This window comes from Phyllostomus discolor, chromosome X, assembly GCF_004126475.2.
Source record: "Phyllostomus discolor isolate MPI-MPIP mPhyDis1 chromosome X, mPhyDis1.pri.v3, whole genome shotgun sequence".
In the NCBI taxonomy this organism is placed as follows: domain Eukaryota; kingdom Metazoa; phylum Chordata; class Mammalia; order Chiroptera; family Phyllostomidae; genus Phyllostomus; species Phyllostomus discolor.
In genome coordinates this window covers 70,410,741-70,431,856 of record NC_050198.1, presented here as the reverse complement: position 1 = coordinate 70,431,856, position 21,116 = coordinate 70,410,741, and the positions used below count along the sequence as shown (strand labels likewise).

The following is a 21,116-nucleotide window of genomic DNA, read 5'->3' as shown; positions in this document are numbered from 1 at the left end:
GTGACATATATACACATATATATATATATATATATATATATATATATATAGTTGAAGATAGGCCATTCACATCAGATAGCTATCGTTGTGTTGGCTGTTGTCATTTTTTATTTTACAGTCTTAGGGAAAAGAGGTCAGTGTCCCTGATAACTAGTCAGGTATCACATGTCTTCAAAATTCTTGTGGTACACCAGTTGAAAATTGGTGTTCTAAATATCAATTACCCAGAATTTAGAATTGGTGTTCTAAATACCCGGGATAATCGGTAGGGTAAAATGGTTGTGCTATATTCTAGATATCAAAAGCTGATGTTTTGCTTTTTTACTCTACATTTTATTTTAGTGATCCTGTTATAGATGAATCACTAAGTGAATCTTCTGGCAGTGTGGAAGTTCTGGATACCAGTGATGAGGGTAAGTAACCCAATAAAATCTTGATAACTAGAACTAGACTTGTTTACTGTGTTTAACAACCAAGAATTAACCAATCCAGAAAGATAATCAAGCCACAAGCAAATAAGTTCATATCAAATTTCTTACATTAGGCTCAGTCCACACTTACTTTTTAGTCTTCCAAACTCTTTGGTTTCATTTCCAATCCAATAGTCAAAGGGTTTGTCTGAGGCCCTGCAATATTCTTTGGGGATGCAATATTCTTTGGGGATGGTTATCAAGTCTTACATACTAAGCAGGGAAAGCATTTCTGCTTAATTAGAAAAATCAGAGCAGCCTATTATCGGACAGATTTAACCAAAGTTTTACTGTAGCTAGTAGTCCAAATTTAATCAATAATAAAGAGGAGATAGAAACAAAAAATGCCACCTTTAATAGGCTTCAGTTAAATAGGATTCAATTTACAAAAATTTTCTTGTTGCAAAACTTACTCAGATGTGTATCTATTGCCTTAATTATGGTGCCAACTACATGAGTGATAGGTGTCCATGAGTGATAGAAAGGGATGCAAAAGCCACTAAGCATTGATAAATTTTATTAACTTCAAAAAAGGGACAAAAAGAACCTAAGACATAAAATGAGATATTGAACTCAAAGCCAGAACTGCATATAACAGTTTACTGGTTGTTCTTCCATTTTTGCTGAGGTTTTTTGTTTGTTTGTTTGTTTGTTTGTTTGTTTTTTAGTAGTGTATGGTGAAGAAGATTTGGTATGGAAGGGCAGAGAGAGGGAGCCTTTTTGTGGCTTCCTGGAGGCCTGATTTCACTGATCACACCTCCAGGGGCAGGGGATAGTGAGCCTGGTGCATGTATCTTTGAGGGAAGGGATTGGGTCTTCACCTCTGTGTCATCATTGTTTAGTATTAGCCTCAGAGAGAGTGATTGGACACTCAAAATATTTAATTAATGAATTAATACATGAATGAATGACAGGCCTCCTCATCTAGGCAACCCCAACCACTAAACCAAATAACCTATCTTTTTGAATATGAGCTAGATAGATGGCTACAAAAGAAGATGCCAATTCGGCCCAGCTTGGTGACGAGTGGAGGTAAGGAAATGTCTTTTCTCTGTTTCTAAGATCTTTTAAAAGACCAAACATTTGAGTAATTTTTAATGTTACTCATTGTTAGCCAGAGACTAAAGTGGTTGGGAAGTTGAAGGGATGAAAGGCCAGTTAGAAATGTTTTCTTTCCAAGCAGCAGTACAAGAGAACAAGGTCATCATTATGTGATGCATTTTTAAAGCTAAGTTCAACTTTCATAGGCTGCCTGCATGCATGGTGAATAATCAAATGCACAACCCAACAGCAATGATTAACATCACTGGATTTAATGGTGTTTTCTTTTCTTGGGGGAAACCTGCCTGCCATGGGCCATTTTCTGGCATGTGACACACTGCAGATCCTCATGGATGAGGATGTTGAAAGCTACTGTCTGGTTAGGAATACATAGTCCTTGGGTTTAGACAGGGAGATGAATGGCTTTGTTATAGGAGAAGTCCAGGCAGCTGTCAGCTCTCAGCTGTCAGCTCACTGACCACCACTGCTGTACCTTGTGGGATATAAGGTATGCAGTGTATAGGTGACCTACATAAACATTGCTGGATACAAATGTGGGTTTTGACCCAAACCTGCTATATACATCTATCTGTCCTTTACACTTTTAGCAGCTCTTGAAACCAGCCCACACAGGACTTAGCTGCTGGCTATTTAAAAGCACCCCTTTACAAAGAGAGCTTGAAAGGCCAATTTATACGCTTGAATACATTGCATCTCTTTTGGATTCCATTAGGATTTCAAAAATAACATAGGATATGGACAGTTCCCAACTTTGTAGCTCACTTTCAGGGCTCATCTCCATATATGGTGTCCGATATGGTTAGGGACAAGGAGGTCTCCTAATCCAGAGTAGGCTGAAGACTTGGAATCTTGCAGCTGACATTGGCTGTCTAGCAATGGGATGCTCAGTAAGGTTGTCTCCAGCTTCTAAGTCACTGCTGTAGATAAATGAGCAGCCAACCCACCATGTGTGATGGTTATTATCTCTTGGTGCCCCCTAACTCCCCATCAATGAAGCTATACCACCACCATACCCAGAGCTACCCCACAGGGAGGAATGGAAACATTCTTTTCCTTCTAATGCCCATGATTTAAAGAGACACACATGGCTTAAGGCACTTTGAATCCTTCTGGGAAAATTAGTTGTTTCTGCCCAGTAAAAATGGAAAATTGGGGGGAAATTGGAATATATGCATACTTAATTTTTAGTACCACTTACAGTTCTAGAGTCTCTAGTCATTTTGCTAATTTAGGAACATAAAAATATGTTAATGCATACTTTTGTTTGCTCATACAATGGTAATGGCAGGTACATGCAGTTCTGCAGCCTGAAAAGTTTATTAGATGTGCTTTGATTCAGTTATGAAGTGTTTATAGATTGTGTGACAAATGTCTTTGCTGGTTTATGAGAAGCAGGCTTTGCCCTTGTCTCTTCCATTCTGGCATTTTGAAGCAAGAGAGGCAAGAATCACTGTTTCCAAAGGCCACAAAGAGATCTCCCTGTCCAGAATTAATTAATGAGTCAGCCCTGGCTGGTGTGGCTCAGTGGATTGGGTGCAGGCCTGTGAACTAAAAAGTTGCCGGTTCAAGTCCCAGTCAGGGCACATGCCTGGGTTGCAGGCCAGGTCCCCAGTAGGGGGCATTTAAGAGGCAACCACACATTGATGTTTCTGTCCCTCTCTCCCTCCTTTCCCCTCTCTCTCTAAAAATAAATAAATAAAATCTTTATAAAAAAGAAGCAATCATATTAATTCCATTTGAAAAATGGCAATGCTTACAAAGGGTTAAAGTATAGCATGCTCCTTCTCCTTCCTGTTTGTGAAGGGACACTTCCTAATTTGTCCTCACTGGGCAGGAATTAGTTACTGGTATGCTGGACCTGACTGACACTGGCTTGAGACACTGTGCATATCTCTTCCCAAATGTCATGTTGGTGGCTTGAAGGTGACTGAGATGGGAGTATTTACAACACAAAAATAGGCAAAACTACAAATAAGAGCATTTGCCCCAGAGATCCACTTAGTAACAATTTTTCCAGTAAAAAACTAATTACAGTAATTAGTATAGTATAGTAATGAGGATTTTACACAAAAATCTCACTATTTCATATATTTGAGAAATCATTTTGGGATGGGGAGATTAAGAGAGAAGACCAGAGAACAAAATATAGATTATTTTAGAGCCAGCCCTTTCACACTGAATCCTCATAGTAGTTATATAAGGTTAAACATTTTAAATAGTTTAATTTTATTGTCATAGAAATTAGTTTAATTTTTGTAGAAAATTGAAGAAGCAAACTTGGAAAATATGTGTTTTTTGTTGTATCTTCATGTTTTATTCTTCATATCTCTAGGTAAAATTACCAAGTTCGTCCTAACCATGACCCTATATAGACACCTCCTAGTAAATGACAATTGCCCAAGTCATACAAAACTGAAATTACTTAAGAAGCAGTGACCAAGCAAACAGTCCTACAGTCTTTTTTTAAAATCTTCACCCAAGGGTATTTTGTCCCATTGCTCTTAGAGAGAAAAGGGGGAGAGAAAGAAAACCATTGATGTGAGACAGAGACATTGGTCAGTTGCTTTGTACTATGTGCCCTGACCAGGAATCAAACATGTGATATTTTGGTCTATGTATGGGATGATGCTCCAAACAGTTGAGCCACACCAACCAGGGCTACAATCTTTTTCATTGCCCTTCCCCATGGTAGCTCCCTTTTCTCTAATCATGTATATTTTATTTTATTTTTAATAATATTACTTTATGACCCTTTTATTTTAGTAAAGATTTCATTTATTTTTAGAGAGGGGAAGAGAGGGAGAAAGACAGGGAGAGAAACATCAATGTGTGGTTGCCTCTCATGCGCACCCTACTGGGGACCTGGCCTGCAACCCAGGCATGTGCCCTCACCTGGAATCAAACTGACAACCCTTTGCTTTGCAGACCAGCACTCAATCCACTGAGCCACACCAGCCAGAACTAATCATGTATATTTTAAAGCTCACTATTGAGTTATAGATGTGGGGCTGCTTCTGTTTATCTATAGATTAGATAGATAGAATTGAATCTAGTCTTAATAAACAAGTTATTATTGATTACCTGATACTAGCTCAAATTTACTAGCACTTGCTATACACCAGATATTATGCTAAGCTCTTTACCCACATTATTTACAATTTAAATCAACCCCAGTGTTTAAATTATAGGATGCTTAAGGATGACTCTGCTCAGTGACCTCAGTGTTAGGGAAGTGACAAACTGTTGGTGCTCTTGTACCCCTAGATGGACTCAGTTGTCTCTTGAGTATTAATTACAGCTTGCCTTGCATTGTGCCAGTTGCTAACAGGATGCTAATGAGGGCCTACCTACAGCTTTGATGAGGGGATAGTAGCTAAGACATAGAACTATATCTTATTCCTTTTGCATGATACCCCAAATGTAGTAAGTGCTTGATCTTAATAAGTATTTGTTGAATAGATGAATGGATGAATCAGTGTGCAGACTAGAGAGCGTTCAGATGCAAAACTTGTGCCAATATTCAAGTTTTAGATGCGCAGAGAGAAGCATGAATTATAGTGAGTGGTGGGCAACAGGACTTAAGGCAAGCCTTGAAGGTTAGAAACCTTTCTAATAGGCAGGCCAAGGAGTAATCAGTACACAAATAGGTCACACCACTGCAGAAATAGAAAGAGCTCTAGTCCAGCATTTCCGTAGTGTGTTTTTCCAGGCATTCTACTAACACATATTTGGGAGACAATATTGTTGTCCAGTTTCTTAGAGCTTCACCATACACATAGACATGTTGAAGTTTTAGGAAAGTCTTGCTAGAAAGCAGACCCCCCTAAACTTTGTCTAATCCAGTGTCTCTTGGGTTGACTGGATTGCAGATCCACTTTTCATGCAACAGTCCCTGAGTGTTGTATGAAAGATCCCTGAGAGTCCCTCTGAACATACTTTGGAAGATGCTGATTAGTGTGATCCCCTCATTTTTCCTGCTGAATGCCAGAGAGGCTGAGTGATTTGCCCAAGGTCACAGAGCTAAGTGACAGCAGATCCAAGCCAAGAATTCCAGAGTTTTCTGGCTTTTGGGAGGTGCTTGCCATTGTATCACTAAGCCTTTGTAATGCCAGCCCTACTGACAACTGACTTCCTTGTTGGGTCCTTTACTGCCAGTAACATTGCTGTGCTGGCAAAAGGCGTTCCAATGACCCAACTATTGGGAATTGCAATGAGACACCTCAGTTGGTAAATCATTGCATGTGAAAACAATAAGAGCTAATTCTTTCCCTCTGAAGAGTGTAGCACGAACTCTCCTTCCCCTTCCTCTCTTCTATGGAGCTTCGATAAAGACATACGTGCTTACTAGGAAACTAAAGAAACCCCAATCATAGCCTTAGGAGCATTTAAAGCTCACACTCCTCACTGCTGTCCTAGTAGTCATTATATTATATATAAATCAAACCTTTCACTTATCTGCATGTGCAGAGGGCAGCAGCCCTATAGATAATCCAAACCAACAAGCAGTAATTGAACACACGCAATGCACGTAATACACATACATGCACACACGCATGCCCCTTATAAAACCCTGTGGTATTCAATTTTGTCATGACTTTTGCACAGACAACTTTTCTTGTTTCTGATTCCTAGCCCTCTCCCTTGTTCATTAATTCCTTCTTCAAGGAACTCTTTCCTGAATATACCAGCTGACTATATTCACTCTTTGGGTCTGCATTCTTTCAGCACACAGGCTCAGCAATATCAGCTCCCACATAGATTTCCAAGGGTCATGAAGCCCTGGGCAGTACTAACTCCTACTTGGATTCCACATGCGGACGCTTAACTTCCCAACTGGACTGTGATGACTCTAGCCACTGGGGTGGAGTTTGGGGGTAACAAGTGCATATGTTGGCTCAATAATTGCTGCATATGAAGCAACTTCTTAGGGGCAGAAAGCAGGTGTATATTAATAGTTGACATTGAGAGAAAAGTGAAGGTCTGGTGAGTTGGGCCTGAATAGAGGCTGCCCAAATACCACACACAAGCTGGAAACTGAGCTTCTACTCTTACCAGCAACTTGAATACTTTGTTACTGAGTATTAAGAAGAGAAATGAAATGAATTTTGCTGTGGTCCATGGGAGCAAGGGCCCAGATGTACAGGGCAACTGGAATCACAGTCCTTCATGTCATGAAGACCCTGTTTTCTCTTCCACCATCACATTGTCTCACTTCCATGTATAACTTCCAGGAAAGAAGAAATCCAAATTTAAAGCCTTCAAGGATTTTTTTGGCAAGAAGAAGAAAAGAGAGCCTGTGGATGTCTACAGAGGGAGGAGCCTGAAATCAAGCTTCTCCAGCCTCCATTTTAACAACTCTTCTCTGAATCTGGTTCAGGAAGGTCAACAATCAAAGTCTAAGTAAGCTTGAGGGGTGGTGTGAGAGGGTTGAAGGAGGATAGGGACAAGGTGAGGGGCAGATAGCTGGATCCAGATGCCCCCTTTGGCAGCCAATCAATGATGGGCCTTTGGTCTCAGGGACTCTTGGCCTTCATACCTATAGGGGCTGGGTCGGTGGCCACTGCCAATACAGCCATTTCCCTGTGGCCTTTCTCTGTGCTCATGTGTAGATTGTCATCTGGGCCACACAGTTCAGTGGGTTGGAACATGGTAAATGACCATCTATTCCCCAAGAGCTCTTGGTGAAGAGTGTAGTAAATCAGGGAAATCCTTCCCTGCCATAGCTATAAGAACTTGAGAAACAGAGTCTACAACTAGAGAGGAGCTGGAGGCCTCTATAAGGTAAAGATAGCCTATTTCATTCAAGAAGTGTGGTCTGGTTTGCTTGCCTGGCCCTCAGACTATAGCTCTGTGATTACTGAGCAAGGGGAGCTAGATCTCAGAAAGTGTGATTAATGTCTCAATGAAACCATCTAGCTGAGTGGAAGCATAAGTGTGAACTCACTGTGTTAATGTAAAAATGAACAAATAAATAAGTAAGCAGAGAACCCAAATGCATTTCCTTCTCCATCCCAGGAGACTAGGGGAAATGCTGCAGCTGGTCACAGAAGGGATGGGGCAATCATACTGTTTCTGCCATTGCCACCTCATTCCAAATTTCATGTGTGATGTCCCAATTTCCGTATCCTATGATGGAAAATCTGGACACCCAGTACCCCCAGCTGTTCCTGGCTCAATTTGATCTCCCTCTATGGAGTTCCACTTGGGCCTGTTCTCCTGACCTTAAACTCTAGATTTATCTGGGCTTTCCACGGAGCTCACCTGTGCTTCTCCCCTTTCTCTCAAGGCTTTGCTTGGTGGTGATGGGACAGTTAGAAAACACATTAAATTGCCCCCTAACAGCACACAAGTCTCCTTAAGGAGGGCCTTAATGAGTGCATTCAATGGGAGGAATTTCAGATAGCTTTGCTAATAGGAGAGATGGTTTTGAACAGAGAGGCCTGTTTCATACCTCACAAATCATATCGTTATAGACAATTGCCTTATAACTCTAAGTAAGTTTAAGACTAGCCCTGCTAAAAATCACAGGGTGGGTTGGGTAGGGAAGGGGCATTTGGATTTACTGTGTTGTCTCTACAAATTGGTAAGGGTTGTCTACTAAACGTGTACATTTCTCGTTCTTCTTACTTACCCATCCCCCTCCCAAATGGCCCATTTAGTTAGATGTATTCTCTGCACTAAGGTGTGTATGTGCATGAAGTGAGTGGTGAAAGGAAGGAGAAATAGAGAGAATGGTGCAGAAGGAATGCATACAAGTGCATGAGCAAGCTCATATAGGAAGAAGGGTGCTTTTCTAAGGACCTGAAATAGGTCTTTATTTGGAAGGAACATAAATTAACTAATAGTATATCTTAAGAGGCCCAAAGATCACCCCAACCCCAGTCTTTCACTTAATGTGCTAGAGGATAAACCCTGGAGAATGTCATTGAGGAGTTAGGAAGGGAGATCAGCTTTTTTTAATTCACTGAAGCAATCAATCATTAAAAAACCTCAGGAGTCAGCCCTCTGCTGGCCTGAACAGTAGTAGTGGTATCTATTTCCAAGACTGCATTAAGCTGTATCTGATTGACAGGCAAATTCAATTCCTCCATTTGATTTTTTAATGGCTGCTGACATAATGTGCTATATTGCCTTTAATTAAGACCAAGCTTACATCTTGAGTTTTGAATGTGTTTCTTTTTTTTGCCACTAGGGAGCAGATCAATGTGCACTAGGTATGTTCTGTGGACAGGAGGTTTCATTTCTGACAAATTTGGCCACAGTTGGTGCTAATGTAATTCTTTCATCAGGGAGAGCCAATTCCATAGCTGTACTCTGGTGGAGGCACAACCTAGAAATGACAAGAGTTTCTAAACCTATTCATGGCCTAATATTTCCTTGCAGTTTTTGTGCACAAAGCAGGGAGGCAAGGTAGTCACAGATGCTGCACTGATCCCAGCCTGACGTGAGCCAACAAGTCATGGAGAAGCAATGAATGAAAGTGTGTATGTGAGCAAATGTGTATATACAGAGATGTCTGGCGATATTGCTCTCTCAATGCTGAATCAGTCCTATAGGCTCATTAAGTGTTTATCCTATATCACACTAATTTCCTGCTTGGCTGCAATTTTACTAAAGCAGAGCATGTTGCCTTCACCACCAGGGCCACTGAGCAGCAGAGATTTACAGGGAAAAGGTGAGTAAGAGTTTAGTACGAAGTGTCAGACATCTTCTGCCTCTTTGCCTTTCTTGCTGGCCCACAAACCACATGGTGTCATTTTAATCCTCATAACACTGATTGTCCTCAGGATGTGTCATATCAAATGTACCTATGTTCATGTCCGGTAGCCAGACAGGTTTACATTAACAGGATGGGTGCTAGCCCTACAGTGCTTGAGCTGCTACTTTAGTTACCATGGTTTTTAAAGTGCCAACCTATACGTATTGTTTCATAATAAAGGTAGTAAGTGCAAAAATGTTTGAAATTTTAAAATTTATTTTACCCAATTTTACAACATTTTGATCCCTCCCTAGAAGAAACTCTGTACTCGCTAGCAGTTAATCCACATTCCACCCTACCCCCACTCCAACTGTAGGTGACCACTTACCGGTATCTACCTTCTGCCTCTAAATTTTCTTATTCTGGATTTCACATAAATGAAATCATATTTTGTGTGCCTTTTGTGACTGGCTTATTTCTCTTAACTTAGCATGTTTTCAAGAATCATCCACGTTGTGGCATGTATTCCTTTATACTACTGAATAGTAGTATTCCACTTCATGGATATACCATGTTTTATCTATTTATCGGTTGACAGATATTTGAGTTATTTCCACCTTTTGGCTATTTTGAAGAATGCTGCTATGAACATTTGTATAGAAGTTATTTGGTGGATATATATTTTTATTTCTCTTGGGTATATACCTAGGAGTGAAATCACTGAGTCATATGGTAATTTAATGTTTAGTGTCTTGATGCAACACCAGACTGTTTTCCAAAGTGACTGTAATATTGTATATTCCCACCAACAGTGTATGGAAGTTTCAGTTTCTCTACAACCTTGCCAACCCTTGTTATCGTCTGAGTTCTTGTTTCTAGGGAAGTATGAAGTGGTATATCATTATGGTTTGGATTTGTGTTTTCCTGCTAATGATGCTGAGGATCTTTTCCTGTGCTTCTTGGTCATTTGTATATCTTCTTTGGATAAATGTTTATTGAGATCCTTTGCCCATTTTAAAATTGGATTATTTTATCTTTATTATTGAACTATAGGAGTTTCTTACGTATTCTAGATATAAGTCCCTTATCAGATGTACAGTTTGCAAATATTTTCTCCAATTATGTAGGTTGTCTTTTCACTTCTTGCTAATATCTTTAGAAGCACAAGCTAAAGGTTTAGGTCATAATCTAAGACTCTAATAATTTGTAAATACAAGTGTTTTATTTTTCAATGTAAATTTTTGGGTTCTTCATTTCAAGTATATAGACATACAATACATTTTTGTGTATTGATTTTGTATTTTGCAACCTTGCAGAACTCATTTATTAGTTCCAGTAGTTTTAATGGATTTCTTAGGAGTTTTATACACAAGATTAAGTTATCTGTGATTAGAGATAATTTCACTTCTTTCTGTCTAATATACATGCCTTTTATTTCATTTTCTTACCTAATTCCCTGGTTAGAATCCCCAGTATAATGTTGAATAGAAGTGGTAAGAGCAGACATCCTTATCTCATTCCTAATCTGAGGAGAAAACATCCATTCTTTCATCATTAAGTATATTAGCTGTGGTTTTCTCAGATGTCTTCTGTCAAGGTTGCGTGTCTTTAACCTGAAAGGGTATTGGATTTTACAAATGCTTTTTCTGCATCTGTTGAAATGACCATGTGGTTTTTGCTTTTGTTTTATTGATATGGTGTATTACATTAAATTGATTTTCATATATTAAAGCAACCTTGCATTCCTTACAAATCCTACTTGGTCATAATGTATAGTTCTCTTTATATATTGCCAGATTCAGATTGCTAGTATTTTATTGAGGATTTTTGCATCTACATTTATAAGAGATATTGTCATGCAGTTGTGTTTTTTTTCTGTGATGTCTTTGATTGAATTTTTTAAAGGTAAAATATATTACTAAGTCCCAGAGGGAGTTTTTTTTTGTATGTCTGTGCCTTTAGCCTTTCGCTTTTTTCTAACTTTCCACTGCTTTGTCTTAATACATAGTTGTCATCAACCTAGCCCCATTTCCAATCAAAAGGTATTTCTACCAGGGTTTAGCAAGCTGTGAGTGTGCATTGGGGAGTGGTGGGTTCATAAAATGACTTTAAAAATAAGATAGATGTATTACAGAACTTTTGTGTGAAAGACAAAAAAAACCCTGGTGAATGAAAATATCCAGCACCTGGGCAGATACCTCATATTTTATAACAAATCACAACAAAAACACTACAGAGAAATTTGGGTGTAAAAGGTCTTTTATAACTCTCACCTTAATAATAGCAAGATTTAGTATCTTCCCTCACATTTTGCAGGGTTGCCACTATTGGACTGTATATTTTAAATGGCTTAATTGTATGTAAACCATATCTCAATAACAATATTATATAAAAAGATGTGTTGATCATTTTAGAAATCAAAATTATACAAAAGTACAAAAGTAGAAAAATAAAATCCCCTTCTTGTCCCTAGTCCCATTCCTCAGAGGGAACCATCACTAAGAATTTGGTGACTACCCTTTCAGACATTTTTTTATAAACATAAATGATATATGTATGTAATATATATGTGTATATTAAATGGGACAGTACTAGTCCTTATTTTTTTCATTTAATATCTCATAAACAACTTTCTATCAGCACATATTCATCTCCACTCTGCTCTGTGATGCCTTTGGTAGGCCATATTATAGATATACATGTGTCTTTTTGGTTTCTATGGCTGCTTTTACAAGACCTTTTCCTTCCTTTCCAGGGTTAAGGGAAACATGGAGACCAAATCCCTGTCCCATGAAAGCACCTTCACGTTGGATCCTGAGCCTGAAATGCCAGCAAGTAAAACAAACCCTTCTCCAGAGCTCCAGAGGGGCAGATCTCTGGAGGTAATAGTGAACTCGAACATCAGTGCCTAATTGGACTACTCTTCTTCCATTTCCTATTCCTAACCCACCAAAAAAGAAGGAAGGGAGAATTTAGCCCTACTTCTCTGTTGATTCTATCCCCACAGGGCTGTTGTAAACATTGAATGAGAGAATGCACAAATATATGATGTACTTACCTGGTGTCTGGAACATAGTGTTGGCTGGTATTACCATACTCATTTCTTCTGGGACACCCAAGAATGCTTTAAGTATTATGACAGTGACAGCCCGCTGTTGATGTGCAAGCATTCCAACCCTCATGTTTTTTCTTTCTTTCTTCCACAGAGATCTCATGTTTCTAGAACTCTATCTAGCGCTGGTGGTATGTCTAGAGCTGTTTCTGGAACTCTGCATGAAGTTGTGCCCCATTATGTGTCCAGAACTGGAATCTGGGTTTCAGGCTCCAAGATCACTGAGGTAATAGAGTGTAATTGTTCAAAATAGGGGAGCTGAGTCATATGGATAGACATATGCTTGAAATCTTGCTATGATACTTATTGGCTCTGTAACCTTGGATTGACTGCTTAATTTCCCTGAGCTTTCCTTTCCTCATCTAACTCAAAGACTTTCTTGTGACAAGTGAATAAAGACTCACAGAGGTTAAAGAAATTGCTCAAGCTCACTGATAGTAAGTGATAGACCTGGAAAACTGACCCAGTTGTGTTGACTTTAAAACCTATGGTCTTTCTATTACCACAGTCCCTCAGATGTTCAACTTCTCTATACCTACTTCAATGGGGAGAATGGCACAGCTTTAGTTTCCATAAAATTCTGGATGTATATAGCACAGCCTTACCTCCAGCTAATCCTAACTATTGCTCAGTCAGAATTTTCTGGAGTTCTGATCTAGAAATGCTCTAGGGAAAGCTGGAGATACTACCAGTGATATAACTCTTACCAGCTACCTTCCTCCTTATCTCAGCTTTATACCCAAAGATTTATACCTGTGTAACTGGAAAGGCCACACAGAGAAGAGACCTTTCTCCACTGAAGAGCTGATTATTTTGCATTTGGAAAAAGATTACTTGAATTTATTTTTGATAAGCCTGCTTAAGACCCCATATCTCTCACTCTTTTTTTATGTACTGTGCATGGAAGTTCTGCTGTCTACATTAGCCATAAAGTATGGAGAAGCAAACACTGAATTGGTTGGCAGTGCTGCTGATCTTGTGGTTGTAAAGCAAATCCTTGGACAGCAAACTGTTTCCCTCTTGCACTACAGTAGGAAAAGTCACTTCCATGAACTTTCCAGTCCAGTTTTAAATATCAATAGCAGCTTTTGCTTGTCTGTATAGCTATACACCCTTGCCATCAAGTGTCCAAAATCCAGGTCTACATGACTATACAGGGTTATTTCTCATATTCATAAAGGAGAAATGTGTTTGTTGGGTTTCTCTCTTTCTTCCTTTTCTCTCAATCCCGGCAAGAGGGAGACTCATAGCAGATAGTCAGTTTTTTTAAAAGGTTGTTTTTAATGTGAAAATTAAAGGAAAAAGATTCTAGGGTCATATCCTCTCACAATGAAAGAGGTGGGTAAAACCCAAAGGCAAGTTTTATTAAATATCTGCTTTGGGCCCACACCTTATACTGTTGGCCTACTCATTTAGTCCATGCCCTGGGAAACAGGGCTTAAGACATCTTAGAGTGTTAACTGAATCTGAGTCATCCACAACCAGATTGACTTTTACATGGGAAACTTCCCTTAAGTACCAAGATGACAACCCAAATGATAAGGTAGTTGATAAGGTAAATCAAGGGTGCTCACACCCACTACTGCATAAACACTGGGCAAGTATGAAAAGAAAAAGCTGGGCAAATATGAAGATTCTTAATGGATTAAGTGATCAACTGGGAAGTCATGGGAGAGGAAATTAAGGTACACTGTTCTGTTAGAAATACCAAGACTGAGCTAGTTTTTATCCCGTGCTAGATTTTCACCTGATGTCCTGTCTGAAGTTTTAGGAATCTGGGTGCCTAGATTACTCTCTAAGACATTTCATGTTATTTTTTTGTTGTTTTTTAAAAAATTATTTTAATTGTTCAAGTACAGTTTTCTGTCTTTTGCTCCCATCCCAGCCCACCCACCCAGCCCTCCCCATCATGCTATTTTTAATAGCTTTATTTTTAAATTTAATTTTATTTCTAAAAGTATTTATTTATTTTTAGAAAGAGGGAAGGGAGAGAGAAAGAGAGGGACAGAAACATCAATGTGTGGTTGCCTCTAACATGCCCCCAACTGGGGATCTGGCCCACAACCCAGGCATGTGCCCTCACTGGGAATCGAACTGGCGACCCCTTGGTTCACAGGCCAGCACTCAATCCACTGAGCCACACCAGCCAGGGCTAATAGCGTTTCTTTAAAAAAAAACCCTTATTTATTTATTTTTAGAGAGGGGAAAGGAGGGAGAAAGAGAGGGAGAGAAATGCCAATGTATGAGAGAAACATTGATTGGTTGTCTCCTTCACACCCCCAGTTGGGGACCTGGCCTGCAACCCAGGCATGTGCCCTCACTGGGAATCGAACTGGCGACCCCTTGGTTCACAGGCCAGCACTCAATCCACTGAGCCACAACAGCCAAGGCTCATGTTATTTTTATTTGAGGATAAATAGATAGGAAGACGTAATAGCAGATTATTAGCAATTTTGTTGTTGAATTAAAATGAACTCAGTAATTTAAGAAACTGAGACTACAAAGCAATGTTTCTTACTACTCACAGGCTCAACTCTCCCTCTACAGCCCTTCTTAAGGAAGCAGGCACACTTCTTCTGATTGTTGCCTTTAAATTTCCTGAACTTGAGTATGGAACATCACTTTCCTGGCCCGTATACTTAGGAGACAGACAAGAGCACACAGTGTGCCTCTTGAACATGGGTTATAAAGGCAAACAGAACTTTCAAATTCTTGCTCTGCCACTGTGAGAATTAGGCCAGTTATGTCATTTCTCAAACCTGGTTTTCCACATCTGTAAAATGGAGACCACAAGAATGAATGCTGCCCTGGCTGGCATAGCTCAGTGGATTGAGCGCGGGCTGCAAACCAAAGTGTCGCAGGTTCGATTCCCAGTCAGGGTACATGCCTGGGTTGCAGGCCTAAGCCCCAGCAACTGCACATTGATGTTTCTCTCTCTCTCTCTCTCTATCTTCCCTCCCTTCCTTCTCTAAAAATAAATAAATAAATAAATAAAATCTTTTAAAAAAAAAGAATGAATGCTTAAAACACAGGTGGCAAACACAAGGCCTGGAGGCCAAATCTGGCCCTCCATCTTGTTTTATCCAGCCCAGCACCTTGTTTCTACCTGGTGCCAGCGCTGAGCTCCTTTTCCCTAGTTAAGGAGTAATTACATTTATACAGTCCTCACATTACATTCAGCCCTTTGAAGGCAACTGCAAGGCTGATTTGGCCCCCGGTTAAAAGGAGTTTGACACCCCTGGCTTAAAAGAAGTGTTGTAAGGTTCAAATTAAAATACATCTGTGGGGACCATTCCTTCCCTGGCAGTGTAAAAGATCTGAAATCAACAACCAATCTCTACCTTAAGATCCAAGAGAGAGAAGGGCAAACTAAACCCAAAGCTTGTGTGAGAGGGTGTGTGAGAGGCAATCAATTGATGTCTATCTCCCTCTCTTTCTCCCTCCCTTTCCCTCTTTCCAAAAATAAATAAAATCTAAAAAGAAAACAATCCCATTTACTGTTGCAACAACAACAACAACAGCAAAAAACAATAACTTTAACCAAGGAGGTAAAAGACCTGTACTTTTACAGGAGAATTATAAGATGCTGAAGAAAGAAATTGAGAAAGATGCAAATAAGTGTGGAAGCATGTACCATGTTCATGGATAGGAAAAATTAACATCATTAAAATTTCTATATTACCCAAAGCAATCTATAGATTCAATGCATTTCCTATTAAAATTCCAATAGCATATTTCACAGATCTAGAACAAATATTCCAAAAATTTATATGGAACCACAAAAGGTCCCAGATAGTCACATCTCACAAGCAACAAGAGCACACTCATAATTTGGAGGAAAGCACACATTTTAACTTTTTCTTTTTATACTCCTCCTTAACAGATCCCACCAATGCGCTCACAGCAACCCAGCATACGTCCACCTGTTACAGGATCTGAGACAATCTGTAAGGACTTTGAAAAAATCTCTGTTGGTGCACAGCCACCTAAGACCCCACGAAAGGCTTTATCACAGAAGATCTTGTCATTGAAGGTGAGTGTCAGTCCCATCCTAAGTGGCAAGTTGCTGGGGGCAGGGATGGGGGGTGGTTAGGTGGAACACAAGTAGGAAGCATAGTTTCTTCTTGAGTTTTCTTTTTTCCTGCTATAGCTTAATACTAGGGAGATATTTGGGGAAGGATATGCCATTCTTGGTTTTTGATTGCATGTTGGTTTACATTTTCTGTCGAACTCTAAAAGCCAAATAATGTCTTCATTTTGTAAGCAATGGAAGGCAGTATCTGAACAAAAAATAGTTTCCAGGTGTTTTCAGTTATTTCAGGAAGAAAACAATGGATATTCTTATGGAAGTAAAACATCTATAGTTTTAAATGCTAAAATCTCAATAGGGCATGAAGAATTGCTTGAGAGACATATATCCATATGAAGAAATCGTTTGACACATGAGAGGACATGCATGTGTATTCATACATTTAGGTTTGTCAAGCAAAAATATGCATCAACAATTAGAATATGAATAGATTGTACCCATATCAACATTTTGAGTTTCAAACTAATGTGTGGTTATTTTAATTGGTTGTTATTGAACTTTAGAGGGCTTTTAGAGTGAAGTAGAATTTTGAACGATTAACATTAGGAACCAAAAAATAAACAGAAATGTAATTTATAATGAAGATAATTGGCCAGTCAGCAAAAAAAAAAAACCCTCTGTTTGAAATGTTAAAAAATTCTATGGAAGGGAAGCAGCCTTCAGTTAGATATGTCAACCTCTTCCCCGCAAAAAAAAAAAAAAAAAAAAAAAAAAAAAGAAAAGAAAACAATTAGGTTAGGACCAAAGGTAAAGCACAGGCTGGTGGTAGTGGAGATGGATGCTCACTAATTTGTGGATTTAGTCTATGACCGTGTTTTCTGCAGAATACCATTAAAACAGATGAATTGGGACAGTGTGAATTGGTGGAAGGATTGAATTAGGTGACATTTTTATTGTGGTAATATTTCATGTAACGTACTTTTGCATATTAAAGTGTATGATTCAGTGGCTTTAAGTACAATTACAATGTTGGCAACCATCCTCACTATCTAGTTCTAAAATAGTTTTTTCCCTTCCAAATGGAAGCCACAAACCTATTAAGCAGTCACTCATCATTCCTCCCTCCTCTCTGGATTTATCTATTCTGCATACTTCATATAAATGTCATCATACAGTACATGGCCTTTTGTGTCTGGCTTGTTTAACTTAATATTTCTTTTAATCCTCACCTAAAGATAGACATATTTATTGATTTTGAGAGAGAGAGACAGAGACAGAGACATTGATGTGACAGAAACATTGCATGCCTTCTTGTATGCACCCCAACCAGAGACCTGGGGATTGGGCCTGGAGCCTAAGGGCTTGCCATCCAGGCAAGGCTAGCATAATGTTTTAAAACTTCATCCATGTTATAACACATATCAGTATTTCAGTCCTTTTTATAGCTGAATAATACTTCATTGTATGGATGTACTATGTCTTGTTTAGTTCTACACCTATTGATGAACATTTGGTTCTTATCTACATGTTGGTTATTGTAATTAGTGCTTATGAATATTCATGTATAAGTGTTTGTTTGAATACCTGTTTTCAATTCTTTTGAATATATACCTGGGAGTAGAATTGCTGGGTCATATGGTAATTCTGTGTTTAACTTTTTGAGGAGACATCAAAATGTTTTCCCTAGCAGCTCTACCCCTTATATTCCCACCAACTATGTATGAGGATTCCAATATCTCCAAGTGCTGACCAGCACTTGTTATTTTTAATTTTTTTTTAAAATAGTCATTCTGGTGGGTATGAAGTGATATCTCATTGTGGTTTTGATTTGCATTTCCCTACTGATTAGTAATGTTAAGCATCTTTTCATGTGTTCATTGACTATTTGTATATCTTCTTTAGGGAAATGTCTACTCAAGTTCTTTGCCCATTTTTAAATTGTGTGTGTGTGTGTGTGTGTGTGTGTGTGTGTGGTTTTTTTTTGCTGTTGTTGAGTTGTAAGAGTTCTTTATATATTCTGGATACCAGCCCCTTACCAGATATATGATGTGCAAATATTTCCTCCTACTCCATTAGTTGTCTTTTAACTCTATCAAGAGAACATATTGGTCAAAATTATAAACATTTTAAATCATTTTTTATTGTTGTTCGAATACAGGTGCCTCCATTTTCCCACCACCACTTTCCCCTGCCCAACCCACCCCCACCTCCCACCCTCAGTCCTATACCCCTTTGGCTTTGTCCATGAGTCCTTTATACATGTTACTTGATGACCCTTCCCCTCTCCACTGTTATTTACCTTCTCCTTCCCTTTTCCCTTTCATTACTGTCAGTTTGTTCTTAATTTCAATGTCTCTGGTTATATTTTGCTTGCTTGTTTGTTTGGTTGATTAGTTTCCACTTACAGGTGAGATCATATGATATTTTGATGACGTTCAATTTATTGATTTTTTTTATTCACGAGAGAGAGAGAGAGAGAGAGAGGGAGAGAGAGGGAGAGAGAGGGAGAGAGAGAGGGAGAGAAACAGAGAAACATCAATATGCGGTTTCTGGGGGTTATGGCCTGCAACCCAAGCATGTACCCTGGCTGGGAATGGAACCTGTGACACTTTGGTTCCCAGCCTGCGCTCAATCCACTGAGCTACACCAGCCAGGGCAATTTATTAATTTTTTTCTTTTGGTACTTATGCTTTTGGTGTCATATAGTTTACAGTGTACAAAACTTGTACCTCTTTGGTTACATTTATTTCTAAGCATTTTATTCTTTTTTAAAATTTTATTTATTTTTTAGAAAGGGGAAGGGAGGGATAAAGAGAGTGAGAAAAACATCAGTGTGTGAGAGAAACATGGATAGGTTGCCTCTCGCATGTCTACAACCAGGGCCCTGGCCTGCAACCCAGGTATGTGCCCTGCCCAGGAGTTGATCTGGCAGGCAAGGCAGCATTTCATTCTTTTTGATGCTATTATAAAAAGAAGTGTTTTCTTAACTATGTTTTTGGATTATTCATTTCCTGTGTATAGAAATACAACTGATTTTTGTATGTTCATGTTGCATCTTTTAACTTTGTTTAATTGATTTATTGGCTCTAATAAGTTTATGGGAGTTCTTTAGAATTTTCTTTTTTATTTATTAATCTTTTCATTTCTTTTATTCATATTATGTCTTTTTTATTGACTTCACTATACAAATTCACCTCGTATTTTCTCCTATTTTGTTTCATAAGTATACAAAATCTGTCTGGGAATTTTTTCCCCAAACACTGTAATTTTCAATTCTGTGAATTTCTATGTGGTTATTTTCTATATAGTTTCATTTCTTTTTAAAATCCCCATCCAATTATTCATTATGTATATATAGAATTTTATGTATATAAGGTAATGTCATTTTGTAAATAGAGATAGTTTTTACTTCTTCCTTCCCAATTTATATGCATTTTGTTTATTTTTTTGACTAATTGCTCTGATGAGAATTTCTAGTAGAATGTCAAATAAAAGTGGCAAAAGCAGATATTATTGTCCTGTTCCTGATCTTAGGGGGAAAGCTTTCCATTTTTCACCATTATGTATGATGTTAGCTGTGGGGTTTTCATATGTGTATTCTATCCTTAGTTTGCTACGTGTTTTCAGCATGAAAGGTTTTTGGATTTTATCAAATGCTTTTTTCTACTTCAGTTGGGATGCTATTAGTTGTTTTCCTTCATTCTATTAATAAGGTATATTACACTGAGTGATTTCATATGTTGAATCTCCTTGCAATCCTGAGATAAATCCCAAATGCTCATGATGTATAATTGCCTTAATATGCTGTTGGATTTGGTTTGCTAGTATTTTTTTGCATGTTTATTCATGAGAGATAGAGGTCTATAGTGTTCTTGTGATGCCTCTATTGTGCTTTGGAATCATACTAATGCTGGCCTCACAGAATCTGGAAGTGTATTCCCTTTCCTATTTTTTTTTTTTGAAAAATTTGTGAAGGATTGGTGTTAATTCTACTTTAGAATCTTGGTAGAGTTCACCAGTGAATCCATCTGGTTCTGGTCTTTCCTTTGTTGGGAGGTTTTGATTACTGATTCCATAGCTTTATTTGTTAGAGGTCTATTCAGATTTCCTGTGTCTTCTTGAGTCAATCTTGGTAGTTTGTGTGTGTTTAGGAATTTATTCATTTCATCTAGGCTATGTGGTTTGTTAATATATTATAATTATTCATAGTAGTGCCTTAATCTTTTTTATTTCTCTAAGGTCAGTAGTAATTACGCCCTTTCACTTCTGATTTTAGTAAGTTGTGTCTTTTCTCTTTTTTCTTAGTCCATCTAGCTGAAGATTTGCCAATTTTGTTTTGCTTTTCAAAGAACCAACTTTGATTTCATTAATTTTCTATCCCTTGTTTCATTATTTCTGTTTTAATCTTAATTTATCTCCTTCCTTTTGCTATCTTTGGGTTTAGTTTTCTTTTCTCTTTCTAGTTCCTTAAAGTGAGAGGTTATTGATTTGAGATCTTTCCTCTTTTTTAACATACACATACACAGCTATAAATTTCTGAGGATTGCTTTTGCTGTGTGATGGGTTTTGTTATGTTACATTTTAGGTTTCATTCATGTCAAAGTATTTTTTAACTTTTGATTTCTTCTTTAACCTATTGGTTGCTTAATGGTATGTTTAATTTCCATCTACTTGTAAGTTTTCCACTTTTCCTTCAGTTATTGAGTTTTAGTTTCATTACAGTGTGGTCAGAGAAGATACTTT

The 21,116-nt window shown here is 38.3% G+C and overlaps 1 protein-coding gene across 1 annotated transcript in view; it reads left to right on the top strand.

Annotated features, from left to right (window-relative positions):
• Window positions 1-1,468: 1,468 nt before the first annotated feature.
• KIAA1210 (KIAA1210 ortholog) overlaps window positions 1,469-21,116 on the top strand; it is a 40,836-nt gene continuing 21,188 nt past the window's right edge. Inside the window, exons 1-4 of the mRNA XM_036016357.1 lie at window positions 1,469-1,502; window positions 6,764-6,932; window positions 11,987-12,113; window positions 16,227-16,376. Coding sequence (XP_035872250.1) covers window positions 1,469-1,502; window positions 6,764-6,932; window positions 11,987-12,113; window positions 16,227-16,376 — 480 coding nt within the window. The remainder of the gene's footprint in view (window positions 1,503-6,763; window positions 6,933-11,986; window positions 12,114-16,226; window positions 16,377-21,116) is intronic.